This window comes from Zootoca vivipara, chromosome 2, assembly GCF_965207765.1.
Source record: "Zootoca vivipara chromosome 2, rZooViv2.hap1.1, whole genome shotgun sequence".
Taxonomy (NCBI): domain Eukaryota; kingdom Metazoa; phylum Chordata; class Lepidosauria; order Squamata; family Lacertidae; genus Zootoca; species Zootoca vivipara.
Window position 1 is genome coordinate 109,292,526 of NC_142584.1, and position 26,996 is coordinate 109,319,521.

The 26,996-nt window shown below is 46.5% G+C and overlaps 2 protein-coding genes across 7 annotated transcripts; both read left to right on the top strand.

Annotated features, from left to right (window-relative positions):
- The first annotated feature begins 254 nt into the window (after positions 1-254).
- Positions 255-10,997, top strand: LOC118080111 (zinc finger protein RFP-like). The gene is made up of 7 exons (XM_060270780.2): positions 255-720; positions 1,420-1,515; positions 4,850-5,080; positions 6,278-6,300; positions 6,436-6,554; positions 7,722-7,748; positions 9,818-10,997. The coding sequence occupies exons 1-7, from the start codon at positions 319-321 to the stop codon at positions 10,360-10,362; spliced, it is 1,443 nt and encodes a 480-aa protein (XP_060126763.1). The 5' UTR covers positions 255-318; the 3' UTR covers positions 10,363-10,997.
- A 1,736-nt stretch (positions 10,998-12,733) lies between these two features.
- On the top strand, positions 12,734-23,858 carry LOC118080993 (uncharacterized). Of its 6 annotated transcripts, none has more exons than XM_088663611.1 (7): positions 12,894-13,041; positions 14,961-15,453; positions 16,781-16,885; positions 17,158-17,232; positions 17,926-17,987; positions 18,246-18,435; positions 21,883-23,858. In XM_088663611.1, the coding sequence occupies exons 2-7, from the start codon at positions 14,961-14,963 to the stop codon at positions 22,368-22,370; spliced, it is 1,413 nt and encodes a 470-aa protein (XP_088519737.1). In that variant the 5' UTR covers positions 12,894-13,041; the 3' UTR covers positions 22,371-23,858. The 6 variants fall into 6 exon arrangements, with proteins under 6 accessions (XP_060126644.2, XP_088519737.1, XP_034962970.3 ...); XM_035107079.3 differs by having other exon boundaries at positions 12,896-13,026; XM_060270646.2 differs by lacking the exon at positions 12,894-13,041 and adding an exon at positions 13,114-13,246.
- The last annotated feature ends 3,138 nt before the right edge of the window (positions 23,859-26,996 follow it).

Consider the following 26,996-nt stretch of genomic DNA (forward strand, 5'->3'; position numbering starts at 1 on the left):
AATAAGTTTAGAGGTACCCTCATTTTCCTACTCATATTGAAATACTGCCCCTCAATGAGGCCAGACGTAGATTCACAAAATGTTTAAGGGTATGCGTATCCCTGCGTTCCCCCAGAAAAAAACCACTGCATTTTTGAATGAATAATTGGCAGCAGTCAAAGCCCACCTTTTAAAATTAAGTGATGTGGCTTGGAACAGCTAATCTGGGATGACTCACGCTCGAGAGCCCTGCAGTTCCAGGAAACAGTCAGTACCTTGAAACCAAAAGCAAAACATCCTCCCTTTCTCCCTTCTGTTTCAGAGAGGAGCAGAGCAGACATGGCAACCCAGAGCCTCGTCCGGCAGTTCTGCCACGAAACCACCTGCCCCATCTGCCTGGAATATTTCAATGACCCGGTGATTCTGGACTGCGGGCACAACTTCTGCAAAGTCTGCCTCATCAGGTGCTGGAAAGAAAGCCAAAGACCCCCAACCTGCCCCCAGTGCAGGCAAGTGGTCCAGAGAAGCAGCTTCAGGCCGAACCGGCAGCTGGCAAACCTGGTCGAAATAGCCAAGAAGTTCACCCACCAGGTGGGGAGAGCCGGTTGCGAGAGACACGGGGAACCCCTGCACCTTTTCTGCAGGCCTTGCGCAGTCCCCATCTGCATCGACTGCAAGAGGTCGAAAGAGCACAGCGAACACGAAGTGACTAATCTGGACCAGGCTTCACGGTGGTTGAAGGTAGGAAATCTCCTGCAGGCATCAATTCTCAGATCTGTGTCTTAGGTTGCATGAGCGCACTACCTGGAAAGCCCATTCCAAGCCCATTTTCCCTGTCAAAGAATTCTGGGCATTGTAGTTGGTTCCTGGGAGTTGTAACCCTGCGTGGGGTGAACTGTAGCGCCCAGAATTCTTTGAAGAGGGAGATGTGCTTCGAATGTGCTTCAGAGGTCTAGCTTTCATCTCCACCGTGCTATGATATACGGATGGTACCTAACACCAAGCAAATTAGCCAAAATATATATAAATCAACGTCAAATCTTTGTTGGAAATGTAAAGGCTCCTTTTACCACATGTGGCGGACAGACGTGCAAAGTAGCTAAGGACTTTTGGGGAGATTGATTTATAATGAGTTGAAAAAGATATTTAAGGTAACTTTCCCAACAAGACCGGAAGTGTTGTTGTTCACTTGCTAAGGTTAACTGGAGCAGCCTTTTCCGTTTGCCGCTTCTACATCAGCAACGTCTGCTTAAAAGGGGGTAGCATGACTGTCCTTTAGCATGAGAAAAGTTGAGCTACAGCACACGCCACCCCAATAAATAAAAATAAAATAATAATAATAATAAATAATCCAATATTTTGTGTGTGGGGGGGGTCGTGTCTAGGCATCAAATTGGCTGATTTCTCGCAGGTCAAAAAGCCTCATTTTATTTTCCACAGCAAAAAATGCAGACCCAGATGCAGTTTCTGGTGCAAGAGAGACGAGTGATTATGGAATGGAAACTGGCTGAAGAAGAGAGGATTCAGGCGTATCCGGTAGGTCTTTGCTGTTATAGTTCCCACACTCGGGATGCATGTTGTCCTGGATATGTATGTAGGCAGATATCTCAGGTTGTATTCACTAGGGCAGTGTTTCTCAACCAGTGTGCCTCCAGATGTTTTGGGACTACAACTCCCATCATCCCTAGCTAGCAAGACCAGCGGTCAGGAATGATGGGAGTTGTAGTCCCAAAACATCTGGAGGCACACTGGTTGAGAAACACTGCACTAGGGTGATGACTTTTTCATTATTTTTCTCAAAAATTATTTCCTGTGGCACAAATGGATGAACTTTTGCCTTGTTGTTGTTGTTTAGTCGTTTAGTCGTGTCCGACTCTTCGTGACGACATGGACCATAGCATGCCAGGCACTCCTGTCTTCCACTGCCTCCCGCAGTTTGGTCAGACTCATGTTCGTAGCTTTGAGAACACTGTCCAACCATCTCGTCCTCTGTCGTCCCCTTCTCCTAGTGCCCTCAATCTTTTCCAGCATCAGGGTCTTTTCCAGGGAGTCTTCTCTTCTCATGAGGTGGCCAAAGTATTGGAGCCTCAGCTTCACGATCTGTCCTTCCAGTGAGCACTCAGGGCTGATTTCTTTCAGAATGGACAGGTTTGATCTTCTTGCAGTCCATGGGACTCTCTATTAATGACTAAAATGAGGTATATTCCATTGAAATATTTAAAAAAGGTTACGCACAAACCGTTTTTTTTGTATGCCGTTTTAGCATTTCATAAAATTGTATTAACAATTCTATATATATTTCGTATCAAAGTTGGACACATTCCACAATGGGGAGTGTTCTTAGCAACATAGGGTATACAAATGTCACACCTGCGCAAGGCAAAAGCCCCTTTTTGGGACCTCCAAACTCAGCCACCATACCCTCCCGGGCATGCTGGGAAAAGAACCTACAGGAGAGGTAGCAAAACATCTTCCTCTAGCGGTGTCTATACTGTTACTGCAGCTAAAAAAAAAGCTTCCTTGTGTGTTTGATGACCCTATATAATGTTGTATATATGTGACTCTAATGCAGGCATCCCCAAACTTCGGCCCTCCAGATGTTTTGGACTACAGTTCCCATCTTCCCCAACCACTGGTCCTGTTAGCTAGGGATCATGGGAGTTGCAGGCCAAAACATCTGGAGGGCCGCAGTTTGGGGACGCCTGCTCTAAAGCTCGGGTTCAATTTTATATCTGCTTACAGTGACTTCAAAGATGGTCAAAAAACTGATAAATAATTTTTTTAAAATCATTTTGTGCGTGTTTTTTTTAAATCAAATCTCTTTGAAAGTAAGATTTTATCTAATCTTTAATGAAAGCTCATCAAATTATGATACAGGGAAATGAGGTTGTAAAAAAGTCATCACCCTAGTGTTCACGTTTCTGCCTTAGAGCTCTGTAAAGTTGCTGTGCAGAAGGGGGGAAAGAACACCATCTGTGCTGGCTGCCCATTTGCTACTGGCTCAGTGTGCTCCTGTGATATGAAGGGCCCTGAACATCTTGGGTCCAGGATACCTTAAAGCAGGGCCGGCTCAGGACATTTTGCCAGCTCGGCCACCTGAGCCCTAATCAGCTCAAAGATGGGGATAACATGAGGGAGCAATGTTTTTTTTAAAAAAAGAATCTTTATTGGTTATTACAAATCGTTTCACAAAATCTACAAATATACAAAAACAGAAGAAAAAGGCAAAACAGAAGAAACAAAACAGAAAAAAAACAATACGGTAAAAAAAACAAAAAACAAGAAAAAAAACTAAAACAACAACAACAACAACCAAAAAGAAAACAAAATACACATATATATCCATTCAGTTAATCAGTGTTTAAAATACATCGGATCCTTGCCAATTTATTTTATTAATTTCATTACTTTCCCCCCCCCTCCCCCCACCATGAGGGGGCAATGTTAGTTGTTTCAAAGGCTTTTTTCCTCCAGCCGGAGCTCAGCTCGGGTATGTCTCAAGTGGGCGCCATTCTAAGAGAACAAGGGAGAGGTTCGTGGTAAGCATCTGGCACCTCTTTTTCTAGAAAAATATCACTGGTTGCTTCCCATGTTAGAGAGGCCTGACAGACCTCCACAAGAAATCGGGTGTTTAGTGTTGCAGATCCCATGCTGTGGGATGCTATTCCAATAGATAAATTGGCAGGCAGCCTTTGCAGGGCTGGATTAAGAACTTTGGAGGGACTTGAAAGATTTTGGTGCTAATTCAAAATATAAACACACAAACCTTGGTGAACCGAGTGGCCGTTTTTACCAGTTGTTGTTGTTGTTTAGTCGTTTAGTCGTGTCCGACTCTTCGTGACCCCATGGACCATAGCACGCCAGGCACTCCTGTCTTCCACTGCTTCCCACAGTTTGGGCAAACTCATGTTCGTAGCTTCGAGAACACTGTCCAACCATCTTGTCCTCTGTCGTCCCCTTCTCCTTGTGCCCTCCATCTTTCCCAGAATCAGGGTCTTTTCCAAGGATTCTTCTCTTCTCATGAAGTGGCCAAAGTATTGGAGCCTCAGCTTCACGATCTGTCCTTCCAGTGATCACTCAGGGCTGATTTCCTTCAGAATGGATAGGTTTGATCTTCTTGCAGTCCATGGGACTCGCAAGAGTCTCCTCCAGCACCATAATTCAAAATTCATAATTTTACCAGTTACCTGATTCTAATTTTGTTGCATTCCCAAGATTAATGTATATCATTAATGTATATCATTAATCTCTAATATTAATATAATATTATTTACTTATTTATTTATTTTCTGTGTTTGTGTGTACAGTGGTACCTTGGAAGTTGAACAGAATTCATTCCGGAAGTCCATTTGACTTCCAAAATGTTTAGGAACCAAGGCACGGCTTCCGATTGGCTGCAGGAAGCTCCTGCAGCCAATCAGAAGCAGCGGAAGCCGCGCCGGACGTTCGAGTTCCAAAGAACGTTCACAAACCGGAACAGTCACTTCCGGTATTGCGGTGTTCGGGAGCCAAAAAGTTCGACTCACAAGGCGTTCGGGATCCAAGGTACGACTGTACAGTATGTTTTTTATTTATTTATTTATTTATTGTGAGAGCCTTTCTCCCCAGCTTGCAGTATAAGCACCATGGTAAATCTGGCAACAGAAAAATTTCTGCAGTGTCCCCCTTCCAAAGTGATGACAAAGTCAGTACAAAAAAAAAAAAAGTTCATTCCTAAGAATCCTGTGGAAATTGACGCATTGTGCTACATTAAAGGAGCATTATGTGTAGAATTCTTTTGCAGTATCAGTCGCAGGCCTGTAGCTATGCTCCCTTGAACGGCACTCAGCTTCCACCTCTGCCCCCTCCCCAATTTCTATTTCCCCTTCAGGGGGAGCTAGAGGTGGAGAAGAACAAGATCACGGGCGCTTTTGAGCAAATGCACAGTTTCCTGGAGGAGCTGCAGCGCTTTTGGCTGACCGAGCTGGAGGATCTGGAGAAAGAGATGAGGAAGAAAAAGGAAAGAAATATCGCCAGGCTTTCACAGGATCTCGCCGGTCTCAGTAGCCTCATCACAGACATGGAGGAGAAGTGCGAACTGCCCGCTGTTGAGTTCCTGCAGGTGAGACGTGAAACACAAAGGCAGCTCCCTGATCCCGGGACTTGTAGAAGTCACGGTCCCTTGGGAGGGCACTTGGGCTCTGTACAAACTTATCCATTTGTAGCACAAAGGAGTAGCTTTTTCTCAGCGTGGAACCATGCATGCTCATCCTCAACCTGCTGATTTCAGCCCAGGTTGTTTCTAGAACCTTCCACCACCACCCCAAAAGTGGGTGTGGTTACTTGATACACATTTCAAGATGCTCTTATTGATTAGATTTTTCGTGACTTTTCCTCCCTGCCCCATACGCCAGGGGAATGAAGAAGGAATTGGGGGTTGAAATCTTGGTGTACACCCAGCCACAGCGACATTGGGCAGATCTCAGCCCCCATTGCTGGGGCTGCCTCCGTCCATTTTCAACTGGACGCACCGGGGGGGGGGGGTAATGCAGAATCGATCTGCGTTAAGCTTTTATTTTGAGAACGAAACTTAATTTGTGAAAAAAGTGCTTTCCCAGGGCACCAAATGTGTAATAGGTCCAGGTTGTGTATGGACTACTTGATAGAAGAAATGTGCCCATTGAATGTATAATGTTCCCGTGCAATCTGGCTTCTGTCATGGTGTCCCGTTGCACCAGGAGCTGTCTAGTCATGCTGGCCTCATGACCCGGAAAGCTGTCTGTGGACAAACGCCGGCTCCCTCAGTCTGAAAGCAAGATGAGGGCTGCAACTCCATACTCGCCTTTGACTGGACACAACCGTCCAGGGGTCCTTGACCTTTTTATAATGTGTGCATGGCATAGGTGCCGACACCCAATTTGAAAAATCCAGGATCGGCAGCGGCGCGGCACCAGAAGTCGCGCTGCGGCCATTTTGGAACTGGGCAGAGCAGCATCGGAAGTCGCTTCTACTCATGCTCTGCCCATTTCCAAAATGGCTGCTGTGCCAGAAATTGCTTCTGCGCATGTCCAGAGACTCCAGACATGCGCAGAAGGAGCCTCCCCGGGCCGGTAAGAATCCGGGGGATTTACGGGTTTTTTAAAAATCCGGGCTGCCAGCGGGAAACGGCTGGAAAAACGGGGGTTTCCCGGGGAATACGGGAGACTTGGCAGCTATGGTGCATGGAGCCTTCTAAGAAAAGTAGTATCCAATGGAGCAAAATGCCCTGTTTGTGTTCTGCCTGTGATCTGAGACCCATTTCTCTCATGCTCTCTTTCAGGGTATCGGGACTACGGTGATGAGGTACGTAGCTCTTTCTCGGTCTCCTTCCCATCCTTTTCCAGTGGCAGGTCATCCACATTGGTTGTTGTTGTTGTTGTTGCTGCTGCTGCTGCTGCTGTTTAAACCATCTCTTAGGCTGACCCACCTTCCTTCCAGGTTTCAGGAGTTGAAAAGAAGGCAGACGCTGCTGGGAATCTCTCCAGGCATGGAAGAGAGACTCATAAGTTACACTCAGAAAAATTCAGTTCTGAAGGATACCATGGAGAAATGCAAAGGTATTCTTTAGGGGTCGGAGGGTCAGTTCGGGGAGGAGGGAGGGCGCCATTTGTCAGGCAGTTCCGCATCTCAGTTGGTTGCTGCGAAAGTCTGAATTTCGCTAAAGAGGAGCTGGCTCCTACTTGGAATGATCCAAGGGGTCTCAAATCACATTTCCCTCATTCCACCCACTTCCTAGAATTCCTTTGATGTAACTATCCTCCTTGGCTGTGGACACACTTAGCCATTTGAAGCACAAAAATGCAGTTGATCTCAGTCTGGAATTCTTCCTGCTAGTCCTCAACCTAGGTGGATTCTAGATCCTGCCATTCATAATGGGGCGTGTGGTTATTCTATAGGTGTTTGAAAACCCTTCCCTTGAATAGGCTATCCATGCCTTTCCCTCCCTGAACATGCCCCAGGTGAGCGAAGAAGGAAGGAAGCGGTGTTTGTGATCTTGGTATATGCATGGCAAGGTCACACATAATCCATAATCCATCTGCAAGTGTATTTTTTTTCTCCCACATACCAGGGATACTCTGAAAAGGAGAGGGGATGAGAAAACCTGGGATTGAGGGAGGGGAAAAGTGTGGGGAGGTTCTGATTTAGAGGAGACCCATCATATGGATAACAGAGAATTGATGGAAGATTCCACCTAAACATTAGGAAGAACTTCCTGACAGTGAGAGCTGTTCGGCAGTGGAATTTGCTGCCAAGGAGTGTGGTGGAGTGTCCTCCTTTGGAGGTCTTTAAGCAGAGGCTTGACAGGCATATGTCAAGAATGCTTTGATGGTGTTTCCTGCTTGGCAGGGGGTTGGACTGGATGGCCCTTGTGGTCTCTTCCAACTCTATGATTCTATGATGGAACCTTATGGCCATATTAAACAACAGTATGGATGAGCCCTTAGCCGAGAAGAGGATGGAGAAAATTAAAAATAGTTGTCTTTGCTTGATAACAACAGTCGTTATTTTTCTTTTTAGGCGAGGCATATCCTTGTTTTTCGTCCGTGAGTAATTGGCCACCTGACCCATCTTCTGTCCCCCCCCCCAATTATATCCACGATAGGCCTCATTAATCAATAATTTAGTATGAGGGGGGCTTGGGGGGCAGGGACATTTAACAAATTATATACTTGATGGACTTTTGACCACGTTTTTAATTAGTTCCTCTTTCTTCCATGTAACAGGGCTTCTGATGCAGGCACCGAACAAAGGTAAACTATCTGTAAGGATGGAAGAAGTATTTTGTTCAAGTATTTCATCTGGCTTCCTTAATTTTTTATTTTTTTTAGTTTGTTAGATTTATATACCCAATCTTCATCAAAAGATCTCAGGGCCTTAGGCGAGTGGCTTGTTGCAACCCTCTTCTGGAAAAGTCCATTTATTTTCTTTCATATGAACAGAAATTGGGCTCATCAATGAGAGGACAACTAAGATGCTGGATGGCAGGGATTCCACATGTGGTATAATCAGTGCCTGCTTAATCCAGAATGCGGCAGCTAGACTGGTGACTGGGAGCGGACGCTGAGACGATATAGCACCGGTCCTGAAAGACCTACATTGGCTCCCAGTAGGTTTCTGAGCACAATTCAAAGTGTTGGCCTTTAAAGCCCTAAACGGCCTCGGCCCAGTATACCTGAAGGAGCATCTCCACCCTCATCGTTCTGCCTGGACACTGAGGTCCAGCGCCGAGGGCCTTCTGGTGGTTCCTTCACTACGAGAAGCCAAGTTACAGGGAACCAGGCAGAGGTCCTTCTCGGTAGTTTCCCTGTGGAAATCTGATTTTTAGAAGACATCCGAAGGCAGCCCTGTTTAGGGAAGTTTATAATGTTTGATGTTTTATTGCGCTTTTAGCATTCTGTTGGGAGCTGCCCAGAGTGCCTGGGGAAACCCAGCTGGATGGGCGGGGTATTATTATTATTATTATTATTATTATTATTATTATTATTATTATTGGAATGTGGGGCTTCCAGAATATCTACATGTGAGTGGGGGTCCAGAGTGCCTCTGTGTCCTCAACCTGCCTGTAATAATAATAATTATTATTATTATTATTATTATTATTTATTATTTATACCCCGCCCATCTGGCTGGGTTTCCCCAGCCACTCTGGGCGGCTTACAACAGAACATTAAAATAATCTATTAGACATTAAAAGCTTCCCTAAACAGGGCTGCCTTCAGATGTCTCCTAAAAATCTGGTAGTAGTTGTTCTCTTTGACATCAGATGGGAGGGCGTTCCACAGGGCGGGCGCCACCACCGAGAAGGCCCTCTGCCCGGTTCCCTGTATTTTGGCTTCTCGCAACGAGGGAACCGCCAGAGGGGCCCTTGGTGCTGGACCTCAGTGTCCGGGCAGAACGATGGGCGTGGAGACGCTCCTCCAGGTATACTGGACCAAGGCCGTTTGGGGCGTTAAAGATCATCACCAACACTTTGAATTGTGCTTGGAAATGTACTGGGAGCAAATGTAGGTCTTTCAGGACCGGTGTTATGTGGTCCCGGCGGCCACTCCCAGTCACTAATCTAGCTGCCGCATTCTGGATTAATTGCAGTTTCCAGGTCACCTTCAAAGGTAGCCCCACATAGAGTGCATTGCAGTAGTCCAAGAGAGAGATACCGTGTTTTCCCGAAAATAAGACACTTATATTTATTTTTCCTCAAAAAGACACACTATAGCTTATTTTCAGGGGATGTCTTATTTTTATTATGCGTCCAGCCTCGCCTCTTCCTTGGAGCCCTCCAGAACTGCGCCAATGTCTTATTTTGGGGGGTATGGCTTATATTGTGCAAATGCTTAGAAATCCTGCTACGGCTTATTTTATGGGTATGTCTTATTTTAGGGGAAACAGGGTAACTAGAGCATGCACACACACATAATAATAATAATAATAATAATAATAATAATAATAATAATAATAATTTATTATTCCCCCGTCCATCTGGCTGGGTTTCCCCAGCCACTCTGGGCAGCTTACAACAGAACATTAAAATACAATAATGTATTAAACATTTAAAAGCTTCCCTAAACAGGGCTGCCTTCAGATGTCTTCTAAAAGTCTGGTAGTTGCTTTTCTCTTTGACATCTGATGCCTGTAATTGAAGGAGTGGTCCTTTCCACTTTTTGCTGAGCCCGAGGAACAGGCCTGGAGTGTTTTCGAGCCTCTCTCCAGTAGGCATCCTCAGTCATCCAACCTCCTTTGTCGTCTTCTTCTTCTTCTTCTTCTTCTTCTTCTTCTTCTTCTTCTTCTTCTTCTTCTTCTTCTTCTTCTTCTTCTTCTGCAGTGAGTATCACTCTGGATCCAGGAACAGCACACCCGTTTCTTGTTATAACCGAGGACCTGAAGAGTTTGAGAAGGAGAAGGGGAAGGCAGGAAGTGCTGGACAACCCTGGGAGATTCGACAACATGCTCTACGTGCTGGGCCATGCAAAATTCACCTCGGGAAGATATTGGTGGGAGGTGGTGGTGGAAGAGGAGGAGGAAAGGGAACGGGCCACTTGGGCCGTAGGGGTTGCAAAAGAGTCTGTCAGGCGCAAAGGCTTTGTCAGCATGCTTCCTTCTGAGGGGATCTGGGCCATTGGGAAGGCGAAGGATGAGTCAGCCTCATCTGATCCCTTCTGGGCTTCAACCCTCCCCGAGCGGACCCCTTTGAGCTTGAGCTATGAGCCCAGGAAGATCCGGGTGTCCCTAGACTATGATGAGGGCCGTGTGGAATTCTATGATGCCCACACCGACGACTTGATCTTCAATTTCCAGCAAGCCTCATTCTCTGGGGAGAAGGTCCAGCCCTTTTTCCATGTTTGGTGGGGAGTTGGTCTGAAGTGTTGAGTCCTGAGGACGATCGTCACCGCTCCCAGCTCTACCACCCCCACCCTGAGAGGAGGTGACAGCCTAGCATTTCCTCTGCAGTGTTATGAGTTTGTGGGTGCCAGACACCCTAAATTTCTGCATCCAGTAAGTGTTAGAATTTAATTTGTGTGTGGTGTGTTAGAACTGGGTGCCGGTCAGTAGGTTTAGCGAGCATTAAAATATAAGCCAGGCCAGCTTCCCCGTGTCAGGAAAGTGCCTGGGAGACGAGCCATGGCTCCCACACCATTATTTTTCCACTTTATTTTGTGCAACTGAAAAACTTTAAAATAGTAATAATAAAAGAACTACATGGTGGAAGGAAAAAAAGAAGGAAGGAACGGGCCATTGAGAAAAGTCAAGGAGAATGGGATTCTGGACCAGATAGCTGTTGCGTGGGGCCCCTCCTCCAACTCTGAGTTAGTTCAGAAAACAAAGCAGAGTTTGGAAGGAGAGTCTTTGGGATTGGTGGCCTAGGGGGAAGAGGTTGCAGTCTGGTAAAGGCGGCAAGCTGGGGAGAGGGTCAGAGCACGATGGTTGGTGTTATTTTGAATCCTAAGCTGCAGCTATGGAAGAGTTTGTTTTTTGGAAAATAAAAAATGAAAAAAACCTACAAACCTTTGCAATCCTCTTGCGTGTTCTTCACACATACATTCCCTATGAGGTCAATAGCAGCTCCTTAAAGATAATGGTTTCCTTAATTTGCTTCCTCCCGAAATGGGTTGTCCTGCGGCTGCTTAGTGTACTGCGGGGGGTGGTGGCTTAAGTTTGGTGACTTCCATGGTTTTAAGCTTGGTAATTAGTTGCAATTCAGCAACTTCTCTTTCCAGTCTATTTCTGAAATTCTTTTGTAATAAGACAGCTACTTTGAGATCTTGTATAGAATGTCATGGGAGATTGAAGTGTTCTCCTACTGGTTTCTCTCTCTTGTGATTCCTGATGTCAGATTTATGTCCATTTATCCTTTGGCGTAGGGTTTGGCCTGTTTGTCCAATATAGAGAGCTGAAGGGCACTGTTGGCATTTGATGGCATACACAATGTTAGATGAGCAATTAAATAGTCCTGAGATGGTATGTTTGATGTTGTTGGGGCCAGTAATGGTGTTGTCTAGGTGTATGTGGCAGCAAAGTTGGCATCTGGGCTTATGCTTATTGCAAGCTCTGGTACCAGTGTCCATGTTAAGTCTGATGGTTGTATTATTGTGGGTGAGGAGTTGCTGAATTGCAACTTATTACCAAACTTAAAACCATGGAGAGACTTGGTCTGAATAGAGACATTGGATTCTTATCTCATTAAACTGTACATGATAAAGCTATTTTTAGCCATCTCACCCCTTGCTTTCCTGTAAGACCAATTGCAGTCGTTAACAGTCGTCCAGAGGTTTACCACACCTATCAGCCAATCACCCATTTCCACCCCCCTTCGGAGTAATACCCCTCCCCACCCTCTGGGAGACTTCTGTTTCAGTGTATCTGAAGAAGTGTGCATGCACACAAAAGCTCATACCAGTGACAAACTTAGTTGGTCTCTAAGGAGCTACTGGAGGGAAATTTTTATATTTTGTTCAGACGAATGTGCTCAAAGAGCAAGGGTCCCAGCCATACTTTCCTCCAGGTTATGGCAACCAAATGTGAAATGAAATAAAACTGATGTAAAACATGTCTCCTGGTCCAGTTCTTGACCACTGATCTGCCCGGACACTGAGGTCCAGCTCCGAAGGCCTTCTGCAAGAAGCTCTGAGGGCCCCCCTTCAAGAAGTCAGGTTCCAGGGAACCAGGCAGTGGAGCCCTGCCTCAAGGAGATAAAGAAATACACAATCTTTAGAAGGCATTTGAAGGCGGCCCTGTATGGGGACGTTTTTAATGTTTGATGTTCTATTATGTTTTTATATGTCTTTGAAGCCGCCACTGTCTCTTACCCTAACCTACATCACAGGGTTGTCCTGAGAATGAAACGGGGAGAAGGAAATCCTGAATGCCACATTGAGCTCCTTAGAAGATATAAAGTATATAAATGTAATAAATTAAGTAGTAAAATAAGACATTTAAGCGATGCATCAAAGTTACATTGTTCCACAAAAAGGGCAACCTTTTTTTTAAAAAAAAAACTTGCTCTGCTTTTGACATGCACTGGCCAAGATTTGCTATACTTCGAAAGGCTGTGACCAAAAAGGGGGGGAACCACAGAATCTGGATCCCCAAGGGTCATCTAGCCCAAATCCCCTTGCAATGCCGGTGTCTAACCTAAAAAGGAGGCGCGTGGCTGAAGGAGCTCTGCTGCCCCCCAGCGCCAAAACCCGGAGTAGCATGCTTTCAGTTAATACCGTAACACATGCACACACGGCCCAGACTTATTTCCCAAGAAGGAGCAACCCGAAAGCAAAGCTCCGCGGATCCACCCACTTCCGCTGGCTTTCCGCACGGGGCGGGCGGAGAAAGCCGTGAGAATCCCCCGCGAGCGCCTCGTTCCCGGATTGGACGAGGGAACTTCCTGGAACGTTCCTGAGCCGCGCTCGGTCCAATCAGAGGAGCCGCTCCGCGCCGCCAGCCCCCGCGAGTCGCGCTGCCCGGGTCCGGGACTCTCGCCTTTTGTTTTGGGCCCCGCTTTGCAGGCGCGGCTCTTCCTCGTTGCTCCTTCCCTGCAAGGTGTTTGCTGGTTTGGTGAATAATCCGTCGGTGTTTGGGGGGCGGGGCGGGAGGAGGGTGCAATGGTTTCCGCGTGGACTCCCACCTCGGAAGCTGTTGCTGCCAAGCGGCGAGGCAGGCGGCTGGTGCCCCCTCTGCCCTGAGTCTGATGGCATTTTAGGGTGGGGTGGGGCAGATGCAGGGCCGGATTGAGGTTTGATGAGGCCCTAAGCTCCTGCAGGTAACGGGGCCCTTGATATGTCCAGCTGTCCTTTGTCAACAACAAATTGCTGCTGTTTTTTTTGTATTGAATATATGCTATATGGTGATTTATGGACCGCATAGGTATCTAAAGCATAACAAAATATGTATTTAATCAAAGTAATTGTTGAACTGAAATACAATTAAGGAGAAGTATATTAATAAAGGTAAAGGGACCCCTGACCATTAGGTCCAGTCATGACTGACTCTGGGGTTGCGGCGCTCATCTCGCTTTCCTGGCTGAGGGAGCCAGCATACAGCTTCCGGGTTATGTGGGTCAGCATGACTAAGCCGCTTCTGGCGAACCAGAGCAGTGCACGGAAACGCCGTTTACCTTCCCGCCTGAGCGGTACCTATTTATCTACTTGCACTTTGACGTGTTTTCAAACTGCTAGGTTGGCAGGAGCAGGGACCAAGCAACGGGAGCTCACCCCATCGCGGGGATTCGAACCACAGACCTTCTGCTCGGCAAGCCTTAGGCTTAGGTTTAACCCACAGTGCCACTTGCGTCCCTCAGAAGTATATTAATAGTGAAATACAATTAAGAAGAAGTATGTATATTAATAGAGAAATAATTATTAACCACTAAATGATTTTTTAAATTCATAACAGACTTAATAATGCAAACACATTGGCATTGGGCAAGAACAAAAGTTCCTTTAGAAACACAATATACAATTTACAAAGACTCATAATCTAGTCTCTAGAAACTTGCTATAACATGAAATAATAATAGCAATCCAGTGATATTTTAGGGAACAGGCTAGCAGGGAACAGGCACAGCTTCTTGCCTTCGCAGCCCCCGCACTGCCGCACTTCGGCTCCGTCCAAAGTCTCGCTACACGGTAGACTGCAGTCGGAGGTTCATTTTTCTATGGCCATGCTTCACAAGACAAAGCGGCAGCCATAGAAAACCTCGTCGTCTTACGAGGCAACCTCCGATCGTAAAATCCATTCGTCTAGCGAAAAAATTGTCTTACAGGGCATTCGTTAAGCGAGGCACCGCTGTATTAAAAAAACACGATAAAATATCAAACATTAAAAACTTCCGTAAACAGGGCAGCTTTCAGATGTCTTCTAAAAGTCAGATAGTTGTTTATTTCCTTGACATCTGATGTTATAGCTCATTTCCATTCCCCTACATGACAGCGATAGGGACGCGGGTGGCGCTGTGGGTTAAACCACAGAGCCTAGGGCTTGCCGATCAGAAGGTCAGCGGTTCGAATCCCCACGACGGGGTGAACTCCCATTGTTTGGTCCCAGCTCCTGCCAACCTAGCAGTTCAAAAGCACGTTAAAGTGCAAGTAGATAAATAGGTATCGCGCCAGTGAGAAGGTAAACGGCGTTTCCGTGTGCTGCTCTGGTTCACCAGAAAGCGGCTTAATCATGCTGGCCACATAACCCGGAAGCTGTACGCCGGCTCCCTCGGCCAGTAAAGCAAGATGAGCTCCGCAACCCCAGACTAAACTAAACCCTCTTTAGTTTCCTGCATTATGCCAGTTCGTTACAGCAACCACAACCCTTGTGGCACCTCAGAGACCCAACGAATTCATTACGTACCTGAAGAAGCGATCTTCAGGCCGCGAAAGCTGGCGGCAATAAATTGGTTAGCTTTCAAGGTTCTGTTGGTTGTAGCTTACGCATTCTCTGCGTGTGTTTTGAAACTCTTATTTTCCTCCCCGTTGTTTCGATAGATGACCGGCAACAGCAGCGCGGGAACCAGCAACGGCCGCAAGGGCCGTGGCGTTTCGTGGCGGCTCCAGGAAACCTTGAATCTCCTGGAGATCTGGGGAGAGCAGAAAATCCAGGACCAGCTCCGCAACAGCCACCAGAACATAGACTTCTTCGAATACATCGCCCAGAAGATGGCCACGCGGGGCCATCGCCGGACCGCCTTGGAGTGCCGCTCGAAGACCAAAGTGATGAGGCTGGAATACAAGCGTGTGATTGATCACAACTCCAAGGCGGGGAGCAGCAAGGTGACTTGCCCTTTCTACGAACAGCTGCACCACATCCTCCAAGGGAACGCAAGCATGAAACCCAGCCGGGTCGGGCGAACCCTGAGCTTCCACTTGGTGCCGCAGCCGGAAGCAGCACAGGAACAGCCGCAGCCGGCTGTGGAAGAAACCATCCCACCGGACGTCCATGTGGTTAATGTTGGAGAATACCTCAAGCAAGAAGACGCTGGTAGGTTTCCACAGCCGCGGCTGCCTGGAGTCCTGCTATGCTATTTGGTCATTTTAATATTTCTCCACACCGATATTTAGCAATGCCAGCTCAACGGGATAATTTCCAAGGGGGGAGTTTGATTGGCGGTATGCATTGCGGCCTCCTGTTTTCTTTCTCAAGAGAAAATTGCCGCAGTTATAGTTTTGGTCTGTAGCATACAGTGGTACCTTGGTTCTCAGACTTAATCCATTCCGAAAGTTGGTTCCAAAAGCAAAGCGTTCCAAAACCAAGGCACGCTTTCCCATAGAATGTAATGCAGAATGGATTAATCCGTTTCATGCTTTTAAAAACAACCCCTAAAACAGCAATTTAACATGAATTTTACTATCTAACAAGACCATTGATCCATAAAATGAAAGCAGTAAACAATGTACTGCATTCTCACACTCAATCAATCAGTAGCTGAACTGGGTTCCACACAGTCACAAAAACAAAACAAAAAGAGCCGCGAAAACGCAAAATTAGCAAAGACGGACAGACCTCAGCGTGACACTCAAAATGAAAGCGTGGCACTCAGAATGGAGCATGTTCGGCTTCTGAAAGAAGTTTGCAAACCGGAAAACCTACTTCGGGTTTGCAGTGTTTGGATTCCAAGTTGTTTGAGTACCAAGGCGTTTGAGAACCAAGGTACCACTGTACATAAGTAAACATTATTCTCTACGTCAGGCATCCCCAAACTTCGGCCCTCCAGATGTTTTGGACAACAGTTCCCATCATCCCTGACCACTAGTCCTGTTAGCTAGGGATCATGGGAGTTGTAGGCCAAAACATCTGGAGGGCCACAGTTTGGGGATGCTTGCTCTACGTTACCTTTTTCAGTTCACGGTGGGACTGAAATGATTTTTGGGGGGGGGGGTAACGGTTTTTTCCCATTTCACTAGGCCAGCCTTCCCCAACCTGGTTTCCCCCAGATGTTTGGGGCTACAGCCAGTGACTGGGACTGATGTAGTCTAAACATCTGGGGGAAACTAGGTTGGGGAAGGCTGGCCTGGGCTATTGGTCATTTTAACCTGGTGATAACCTATTATTTGAGCACCCACCATGAATTATTGTTGAAGGTAGAGCGTTCAGGGGTTGGCATGAAAGAGAAAAAATTGAGCATTTCTTTATTCTTTATTATTTTCTTAAGTTGCGTCACAAACATAACCAATTGTCTGAAATATTTGTATAAGCAGTAAAGCACCACCCGTGTCTCGGGAATGTGTCTCTGTCTATTTCCTCTATCTGTTTTAACTTGAACTGTAAGCAGGTGGGTATTTTTTTCCTTGCTTGCTTTGTTCTCCAGATGACACAGGAGTGGTGACTGGGGATGGTACTGAGGAAGACATGGCAGAGGCTGGGGAGAACGACATGGCAGCAATGAAGGAGGAAGACGGCAATGAAGGCAGCGGTAAGAGTTGGCCCCTTGCGCTGTGTGTTTGCTGGGTGTGTTGCTTTGCCCTGTGGGTGCTGGAGAAATTGCAGTGAAAATGTTCTGCATGGTAACTCTGCTATGAATCTTTTTGCTGCTTCATTTGCAACACACTTATCTTTTTGTGCAACAATTTTTTAAAATAAATAATTTTAAAAAACGTTCATTTCTGTTGTGCAAGCCCAGCTCTACTAACCTCCTTTAGTCTCAGGTGTTTCTGCTTTGTTTTTCCTCCCTGCGTTTTGCCACAGGAAGAGACCTGGATTATCAGAGACCCCGAGTTAACCAAAGAAGCCCCATACATCAGGATGCCCCCGTCAACACAGGTACGCATTGTCTAAGTGCAACTCTCGGTTTGGTTTTGTCTGCAACATAAATTTACATTCAAGAATAGTCACGGCCCATATGCTGCTGTTTTTACTGTTCTTGCAACTGGTGTTCAGTCATACCTTGGTTTTTGAACAGCTTAGTTCTCAAACGTTTTGGCTCACAAATGCTGCAAACCCGGAAGTGACTGCTCCGGTATGTGAACTACCGTATTTTTCGCTCCATAAGACGCACCTTTTCCCTCCTAAAAAGGAAGGGGGAATGCCTGTGCGTCTTATGGAGCGAAGGCAAGAGCCACACGCAGCGGGTAAGCGGCTCTCGGGCCTCTTCCTTGACAGCGAGCTGGGAGGAGGGAACGAGAGCCGCTTACCCGCTGTGCGCAGCTCTCCAAGCGGGAAACCGGCCCTCGGTCCACCTGGGCTCTCGGTCCGCTTCCGGGAGTTTTATCAGTTGTTAATGAGGCATGCAGCGATCGCATTAGGAATTCTATTGATGGTTTAATGAGGTGTGCAGAGGGTTACATTTGGCTGAGGTCTCTCTGCAAGGCTACAAGGAAGTGAATAAGGAAAAAAGGGGGGTCTGTAGCTTTTGTAGGCACATTGATGTTTCTAAAAGTGGTGGTGTTCCCCTCCGCCCATCCTCTGTAAAGCAAGCTGAGAGAGAGCTGCTTACACGGATCCTGTCCTGTACAGGCATCTCCACCTCCTGCTCCGGAGTTCCAGCGTCACGGCGTCACCCACAGGCACCCACAAATGTGAGTTCTCCCCCTCTCTTCCTTCCTTCCTTCCCTCCCTCTCTCCCTCTTCCAACTTTAATAAAATATTGGGGGGGCAGGAAAGCCCCACCTCACATGCCCCCAACATGGGGTGGGTGGGTGTGATTCTCTCAAATATGGTATTTAATGGGGGGGGAGGCAGCTAGGCCTCTAGGAGTTGGCTGTTATGCCTAGGACAATTCAAGAAAGCAAAATGATGCATATGCTATAATATAATACCACTGTATTTCCTTGCAGAAAACACCCCCCATTCGGATGATGAAGCAGAAAAGACTAGCATATAAGATTCCTTTTAAACTGGAGGTAGTAAAATATGCCAAGGAGCATGGAAACAGAGCAGCGGAGAGACATTTTGCGCCGCCTCTAACTGAAAAAATGATAAGAGAGTGGAGGAAACAGGAGGATCAGCTGCAAAAAGCAGATAAAAGTAAGCACACTTTTCGTGGGCATGCTGCAAAGTGGCCACAGTTGGACATCGCCATGACAAAATGGATCACAAATCACCGGAATAATGGCTTCTCAGTCTCTAGAAAAATGATAATATATGAAGCCAAACGCTTTGCTGTAGAGAAAGGCATTCACGATTTTACTGGATCACCATCGTGGTGCTACAGATTTATGAAGCGATGTGGTCTTGCTATGCGCACCAAAACTAGAATTGCACAAAAAATGCCAGAAGAATATGAATCTAGGATTCTGTATTTTCATAAGTTTGTAATTGATGCTAGGAAGAGAAATGGGTTTGAAATTGGCCAGATTGGGAATATGGCTGAAGTCCTGCTAACCTTTGATGTGCCATCTAACAGGACTGTTGATCCGAAAGGTGCCAAAACTATCACCGTGAAAACCTCCGGATATGAGAAAACCCATTTCAAGGTTGTGTTGTCTTGCTGTGCAGACGGCACCAAATTGCCACCCATGTTAATTTTCAAAAGGAAAACCTTTCCAAAAGAAGTGATTCCAAGAGGAGTTGTTGTACATGTTCATGAGAAAGGGTGGATGGACGAAAATGGAATGAGAGTATGGGTTGAAAAAGTGTGGTCCAAACGTCCTGGAGGGCTTTTGAAAAAACCTGCCTTATTAGTGCTTGACCAGTTTAGAGCACATATTAGCGAAACTACAAAAAAGTGCTTTAAAGATGTGAAGACTCATCTAGCTGTAATTCCTGGAGGTCTTACCAGCCAGTTACAACCTCTCGACGCTTCCATCAACAAGCCATTTAAGGTCTTTATGCGAGAAGGGTGGAACAAATGGATGGCTGCTGGTCATCGTGATCTTACTGGATGGATGAAGAGGCCCACTATCACTCAAGTTTGTGAATGGGTGAAAACATCATGGCACTCGGTGAAGGAGGAAATTGTTGTCCGGTCATTCAAAAAATGTGGCATTAGCAATGCTATGGATGGAAACGAAGATGATATTTTATTTGAAGATAGCGAAGAAAGTGATGTCAGTGATTATGAGCAACTGAGCTTCCTAAATTCTGACTCTAACACTGATGAGTTATTGGGGTTCACAGAAGACTAGAAGATTAGGCGAGCCTTAAAGTCTCTCTTCATTTGTTAATGACGGTGATGATGGTTCTTAATGCCACTGTTGACTGCTTTTCATTTTACATGTTCAAACATTATGCTGATATACTGTACCGGTTGTTTATTAAATAGTTTAGTACAACATTTGATTCAGAATATTTTTTTTCCTTGCTTTCCTCCTCTAAAAAACTAAGTGCGTCTTATGCTCCGTCTTATGGAGCGAAAAATACGGTATTTTTGGAAGCCGAATGTCCGATGGGGCTTCTGCGGCTTCCGATTGGCTGCAGGAGCTTCCTGCAGCCAATCAGAAGCCGCACTTTGGAAGTCAAACAGACTTCCAGAACGGATTCTGTTAGACTTCCAAGGTACGACTGTGATTCTTGAGGCTGTTGCTTTCTTTTGTTACCATAGTAATGATTACTAAGTTTGTTTGTTTTAACTCTAGTTTTAGTCTGTTAGTCGTGTGGAGACTGATGACTAATAAATAAAAGGTAAAGGGACCCCTGACCATTAGGTCCAGTCATGACCGACTCTGGGGTTGCGGTGCTCATCTCGCTTTATTGGCCGAGGGAGCCGGCGTACAGCTTCCAAGTCATGTGGCCAGCATGACTAAGCCGCTTCTGGCGAACCAGAGCAGCGCACAGAAACGCCATTTACCTTCCCGCCAGAGCGGTACCTATTTATCTACTTGCACTTTGACGTGCTTTCGAACTGCTAGGTTGGCAGGAGCAGGGACCAAGCAACGGGAGCTCACCCCGTCACGGGGATTCGAACCGCCGACTTCCTGATCAGCAAGCCCTAGGCTCTGTGGTTTAACCCGCAGCGCCACCCGTGTCCCTACTAATAAATAGATGATAATAATATCAGTTCAGTCATTTAGCCATTTGAGACGGCTGGAAGAATTCATTGTGATCTGTGCTCAGTTACTCAGTTGAAGAAGTTCTAGCAGATTTGGATTCTTGAGTAATGTGGAAAGAGCTTTGGCTCGGTTGCATCAGGTGTGGTGGGAGTGGTGTTGACTAATGAGAAAAGCCAGCAGCTCTGGACAGAGATGGAGCCCAAAGTGTCCACAGCCTTCCCTTCTTTCCATCAAGTCTTACACACATGCTACCTCTTAGAATTGTAGTGCAAAGAAGCACCTCTGCAATCCACCTGTGGCTCAGAGCCAAGAGGGGCATGCTGGTTTTCTCTCCCCCCCCCCCTGAGCTGTGGGTGGCTGGTGCAAACTGTAGGGTTGCCAGACTCAATAGAGGACAGGACTTCTGTGCCTTTAATTGCCCTGCTCTCTTTTGAGTCTGGAAACCTTAAAGAGAAACCAGCAGACCCTTTGCTTGGAAATTAAACAAAGGGTCTGCTGGTTTCTCTTTAAGGTTTCCAGACTCAAAAGAGAGCAGGGCAATTAAAGGCACAGAAGTCCTGTCCTCTATTGAGTCTGGCAACCCTAGCAAACTGTTCCCACAGCGGGAAGGGGTGGGTTCTCCGTTGCTGACGGGTTTTTGAGCAGAGGCTGGACCTCTGCTGCAATTCTGTCATGGTTAACATTTAATGAAAGACAGGAAACTTTTCATAGACCTTTTGTACAAAAGGAGAAAATGAAATAATGACCTTTGGATTTGAGAATTGAAGATAATGGTTTGTAGAAAGTGGATTTATTAGGTGTTCTATTGGAGAGGATGAAGTGAATAATGTTTATATATAGCGGTCAGAGGAAAAATGGGAAGTTATTTAGCTTTACCCCCCCCTCCTTTCACTTTCACTCTGTCTGTTCCTTTTTTTTATATCTCCTTCCTGCCTTCCTTCCTTCCTTCCTTCCTTCCTTCCTTCCTTCCTCTCTCTTGCTTTTTCCTCTTCTCTCTCTTGCCTTTGGATTAATGCTTTACTTTGGACAAAAAAATAGATTTGACAATAATCTTTCTATTTTTCTTTAGAAACTCTAGTACAGGCATCCCCAAGCTGCGGCCCTCCAGATGTTTTGGCCTACAACTCCCATGATCCCTAGCTAACAGGACCAGTGGTCGGGGAAGATGGGAATTGTAGTCCAAAACATCTGGAGGGCCGAAGTCTGGGGATGCCTGCTCTAGTATGATTTATTTTATATTTTATGTTTGAATTCAATTGAATTGAATTGAATTGAATGCTGTAGTACTGGGTTTCCTGCCTTGGTAGGGGGTTGGGCTAGATCGCCTGACTCCAAATAATACTACCTGTGTGGGCTTCCATCTTGTGACAAACCAATGTTCCATTTGTTGTTGTTGTTGTTGTTGTTGTTGTTATAATTTTAAAAAGTTAAATAAAAGTAAATAAGTAGATAAAGTTATCATTTGTATTTCCCCCACCCTCAGAACCCCCCGTGGCCCACCCGCCACCCGCCCCATCTCCCCTGGCTGACTTTGCCATTCTGCGGCCCAAGAAGAGGAAAGGGGCCGAGACGCTCTTCCAGGAGTTGCTGCAGCAGTCGAGAGAAGAGCAGGAGGAGCTACTCCTCGAGATGGGCCGCGACAGAGAGGTGGCGCTCAGTCTCCTGAAGACCCTGAGGCAGGACGCGGCCGGGTGCCGGGAGGAGAGGAGGCAGATTATGGAGACGATGCGCGCCCACAACGAGATTCTGAAGGGACTCGCCGCCAACCTCAACAGCCTCACCGACGCCTTCGCGAGCCCCCCGCAGGCTAGGACGCCTCGTCCCGGCGTGGCCAACAGTGCCCCGGCCCAGAGGGGCCACGCAAGGCCGAATGACGAGAACTGCAGCCCGCGGAGCCCCCTCCGCCGGTTGCACTCCAACAACCTGTCCTCTTCGTTGTTCCCCGCCAACAACACGCACCACATGGCCTAGCCCTGGAGAGACCAGCGAAATGGCGGCCGCGAACGGCAGCCACGGAAACGTGTGTTCTTACCAAGAGACGTTTTTCAGTTCAGTTTTTGAAAGCGGGTTGTTGTGAAAGAACGGGTAGCTTGATATAAACTCATTGCTGAAAAAGGAATTCTGGACCACCTGTTTCTCTGCAGGCCCATCCACCCGACTGCTTATAGTGCAGAGGTGCCTTTCAAAGGGTGTCAAACCGCCCTGGTCCATTGGGAAAGGCAGGAGGAAATCATCCTTTAGTTGGGAGCCCTTAGTTGTCTAGCTAGCTAGTGCTTCCCGTGTGGCTTACAGGGTTTTCCTCCTCCCCATATCCTCCTCACAACAACCCTGTGAGGTAGGTTAGGGCAGGCATCAGCACCCTCTGGCCCATGGTCCGGATACGGCACATGGAGGCCGTTTATCCGGCCCACAGGCCGCCCATGAAACGAGCCGCCCGCTCGGCAAGTCCCCCGCCCGCTGCGGCAAACCAGCGCAGCCGCGGACATGCGCAGAAGCGATTTCTGGTGCTGCACTGCCCATTTCCAAAATGTCCGCAGCGCCAGAAACTGGTTCTGCGCCTATGCAGCCCTTGTCCGGCCCACGGGCTGAAAAGGTTGCCGACGCCTGGGTTTGGGTAAGAGATAGTGACTGCTTCAAACACATATAAAAACATAATAGAACATCAGACATTAAAATCTTCCCGATACAGGGCTGCCTTCAGATGTCTTCTAAAGGTTGTGTATGTCTTTATCTGAAGGGAGGGGGTTCCACAGGGAGGGTGCCACTATTATTATTTTATTTATTATTATTGATTGAATTTATATACCCCCCCCCATACCCGGAGATCCCAGGGCGGTTCACAGAACAAAATCAATATATAAAACCATAAAATACCTAATCAAAATAAAACCAACAACCCAATAACCCCCATTTTAAAAGGCCAATCAACTGACCCAAAGACCTGGTTAAAAAGGAGCATTTTTGCCTGGTGCCTATTGGTGTATAGTGAAGGCGCCAGGTGAACTTCCCTGGGGAGAGCATTCCACAGATGGGGAACCACCGCAGAGAAGGCCCTGTTCTCGTGTTGCTACCCTCCAGACCTTTCAAGGAGGAGGCAAATGAAGAAGGGCCTCAGAAGATGATCTCAAGGTCTGGGTAGGTTCATATGAGAAGAGGCAGACCCTGAGGTCTTGCGGTGCTTAACTAGTGTTATGTCTTCCCTCTTGTTTTCTCGAACAGTTTCTGGGGTGGTTTAACAATCCCTCTCTCCAGAGAACAGGGAATGGAATGGCCGTTCTGAGAGTGGAATAGGGATCTCCCAGCAACGCTTTTTAACAGATTACATGTCCCAGGATTCTGGGGGGAAGCCATGCCTGTTTTAAAATGGCGGGAGACTTCTCTGAATGAAGAGAGTCTTGTGCATCTGTGGTTGGTGTTTTGTATCATTCGTTCCTTTAGAAATAAACAGTTAAAGAGCAACTGCCTCAGAAGAGCTATGGAGTTTCCACCCTGCGGTTTCTGTTTCTCGTACACCAGCCTCCTTTTTCTCCTAAGTTTCAGTTTCCTGGGATGGCCCTTTGAACCACTTGGTAAAAAAACAGTTAATGACGATAATTTTATTATTTGTACTCTGAGTTGCCCCAGCCACTCTGTGTGGCTTCCAGCATATAAACAAACATACAGTCATACCTCGGTTTAAGTACGCCTGGGTTTGAGTACTTTCAGTTTAAGTACTCCGCGGACCCGTCTGGAACGGATTAATCCACTTTCTGTTACTTTCAATGGGAAAGTTCGCTTCAGGTTAAGTACAGACTTCCAGAACCAATTGTGTACTTAAACCGAGGTACCAGTGTAATTAAACATGGAAAACCTCCCTATACAGGGCTGCCTTCAGAAAACAACCGCCATGTTATCATGGAAACCAAATTGAGCTGGTGAGACAATTTCACTCCTGCACAAAAACATATACTCCCATTTTTCCCAGGTACCTGCTATGAGCTCTAGCTGGATCATCCACCGACACAGCTTTTTCCATCCTCAACTTTTATATTTGCAAGCAGCCTGGAAGCTTAGAATCATAGAGTTGGAAGAGACCACAAGGGCCATCCAGTCCAACCCCCTGCCGAGCAGGAAACACCATCAAAGCATTCTTGACATATGCCTGTCAAGCCTCTGCTTAAAGACCTCCAAAGAAGGAGACTCCACCACACTCCTTGGTAGCAAACTCCACTGCCGAACAGCTCTTACTGTCAGGAAGTTCTTCCTAATGTTGAGGTGGAATATTCTTGTAGTTTGAATCCATTGCTCCGTGTCCACTTCTCTGGAGCAGCAGAAATCAACCTTTCTCCCCCCTCTATATGACATCCTTTTATATATTTGAACATGGCTATCATATCACCCCTTAACCTTCTCTTCTCCAGGCTAAACATACCCAGCTACCTAAGCTGTTCCTCATAAGGCATCCTTTCCAGGCCTTTGACCATTTTGGTTGGACACGTTCCAGCTTGTCAGTATCCTCCTTGAACTGTGGTGCCCAGAACTGGACACAGTACTCCAGGTGAGGTCTGACCAGAGCAGAATACAGTGGTACTATTACTTCCCTTGATCTAGATCAGGCATCCCCAAACTTCGGCCCACCAGATGTTTTGGACTACAATTCCCATCTTCCCTGACCACTGGTCCTGTTAGCTAGGGATCATGGGAGTTGTAGGCCAAAACATCTTTTTTTTTACAATCTATTTTTATTAATTTTCCAATTAAAACACAACTATATCACATCCGTTATTCCAAATTATACAAATCCATATCAATTAAACCGAATATTATACCAAATCATATACAATTTTGGAGTTCCCATGCTTCAAAAATTGGGGTTTTCTCGCAACTGCTTACTGCCGTCTTTATTCTAAAGTCCAAATAGTCACTCATAATCCATGTTAATCCCGATCTTCCCCTGCAATCACTAAAATATTTTCTTCTTTCATCCATTCATCCGATTTTTCCACCGCTGCTGAAATAAGCATCAAACGAGATTTCCCATATATTCATTCTCCTGTGTGAGTTTTAATCAGTCCGGCCTCCCCCTAAATCCCCATAAATCCTCTTTGTCTGGAGTGCTTTCTTCTTGCGTAGGTCTTTCAACACAAAACAGCGCCATCTTGAAAAGCTCAGATCACTTTCGTTTTCTTCTCGACGTTTTTTTTGCAGACGATCATAGTAAAATTTACAGCTTTCCGGGCATAGGCACAGCTGTCACATGATGTAGAGACTCTTAACAGATTTATAGCTCTCCTTGCCCTATAGCTGAACTTAACTTCAGATCGCTGTTCAAATTCCAAGTGCGTCACACCTCATAAATCCAAACGCTTCCAGCCGCACTCCGATTGTCCAGTTGGAGGGGGGGGCCCTCTCTTCAACAGTTTTACAGCTTCTAACCATATCATATAGATAGTTTTATAGAGTCCAACTCACACAGTTAAGTTCCATTTCTCATTTGTTCCAAACAAACAGGACATCACGTCCGGGAAGGTATAAAATAACTCGTAGAGTGTATGAAAGAATAAAGAAGACTCACTTCCCTTCTCGTGGCGTCCCAATCAATCTTTCTTGCCGATGATATACTCCCTCACTCCTCACGCTCAGCAGCGAAAATTCCTTGGCAATAAACAGAGCTTCTGCCCTTCCTTTTTGAAGCACGTCCATGAATTTAAGCCCAATTATCTTCTTTAATCATGGAGATCCCGCTACGCAGGTAGGCGTCCGGGGAGCCCCGCTCCTCCATAAGTGCTTTCAGCCCTGGCCCCCCCACCCCTTGAACAGTCGGGGTGGGTTTAGGGGCATCTGCGGGCCTGCGGCCCCTCTCCGTAACCCCCGGAGAGGTGGGGAGGTTGCCATTTACTCCCCTAGCAACCGCCAAATTCCTTATGAAGGTCGGAAAGATGGAAAAAGGGTCAGCCATTCCTGCGACCGGAACCGGAACTCGTAGGCCAAAACATCTAGAGGGCCGCAGTTTGGGGATGTCTGAGCTAAATGCTATACTCCTATTGATGCAGCCCAGAATTGCATTGGCTTTTTTAGCTGCTGCATCACACTGTTGACTCATGTCAAGTTTGTGGTCTACCAAGACTCCTAGATCCTTTTCACATGTACTGCTCTCAAGCCAGGTGTCTCCCATCCTGTATTTGTGCCTTTCACTTTTTTTGCCCAAGTATAGTACCTTACATTTCTCCTTGTTAAAATTCCTCTTGTTTGCTTTGGCCCAGTTGTCTAATCTGTTAAGGTCATTTTGAAGTGTGATCCTGTCCTCTGGGGTATTAGCCACCCCTCCCAATTTGGTGTCGTCTGCAAACTTGCTCAGGATGCCCTCAAGCCCATCATCCAAGTCATTGATAAAGATGTTGAATAAGACTGGGCCCAAGACAGAACCCTGTGGCACCCCACTAGTCACTACTCTCCAGGATGAGGAGGAGCCATTGATGAGCACCCTTTGGGTTCGGTCAGTCAGCTTCAGAGATCTTTGACAGACCACTTCATAAAAAATACATTTATTTACAAAATTTCTACATCACCTTTCTGTGATTCTATGAGAGTTGATAGGGAAGGGGTTGTACCATTGCA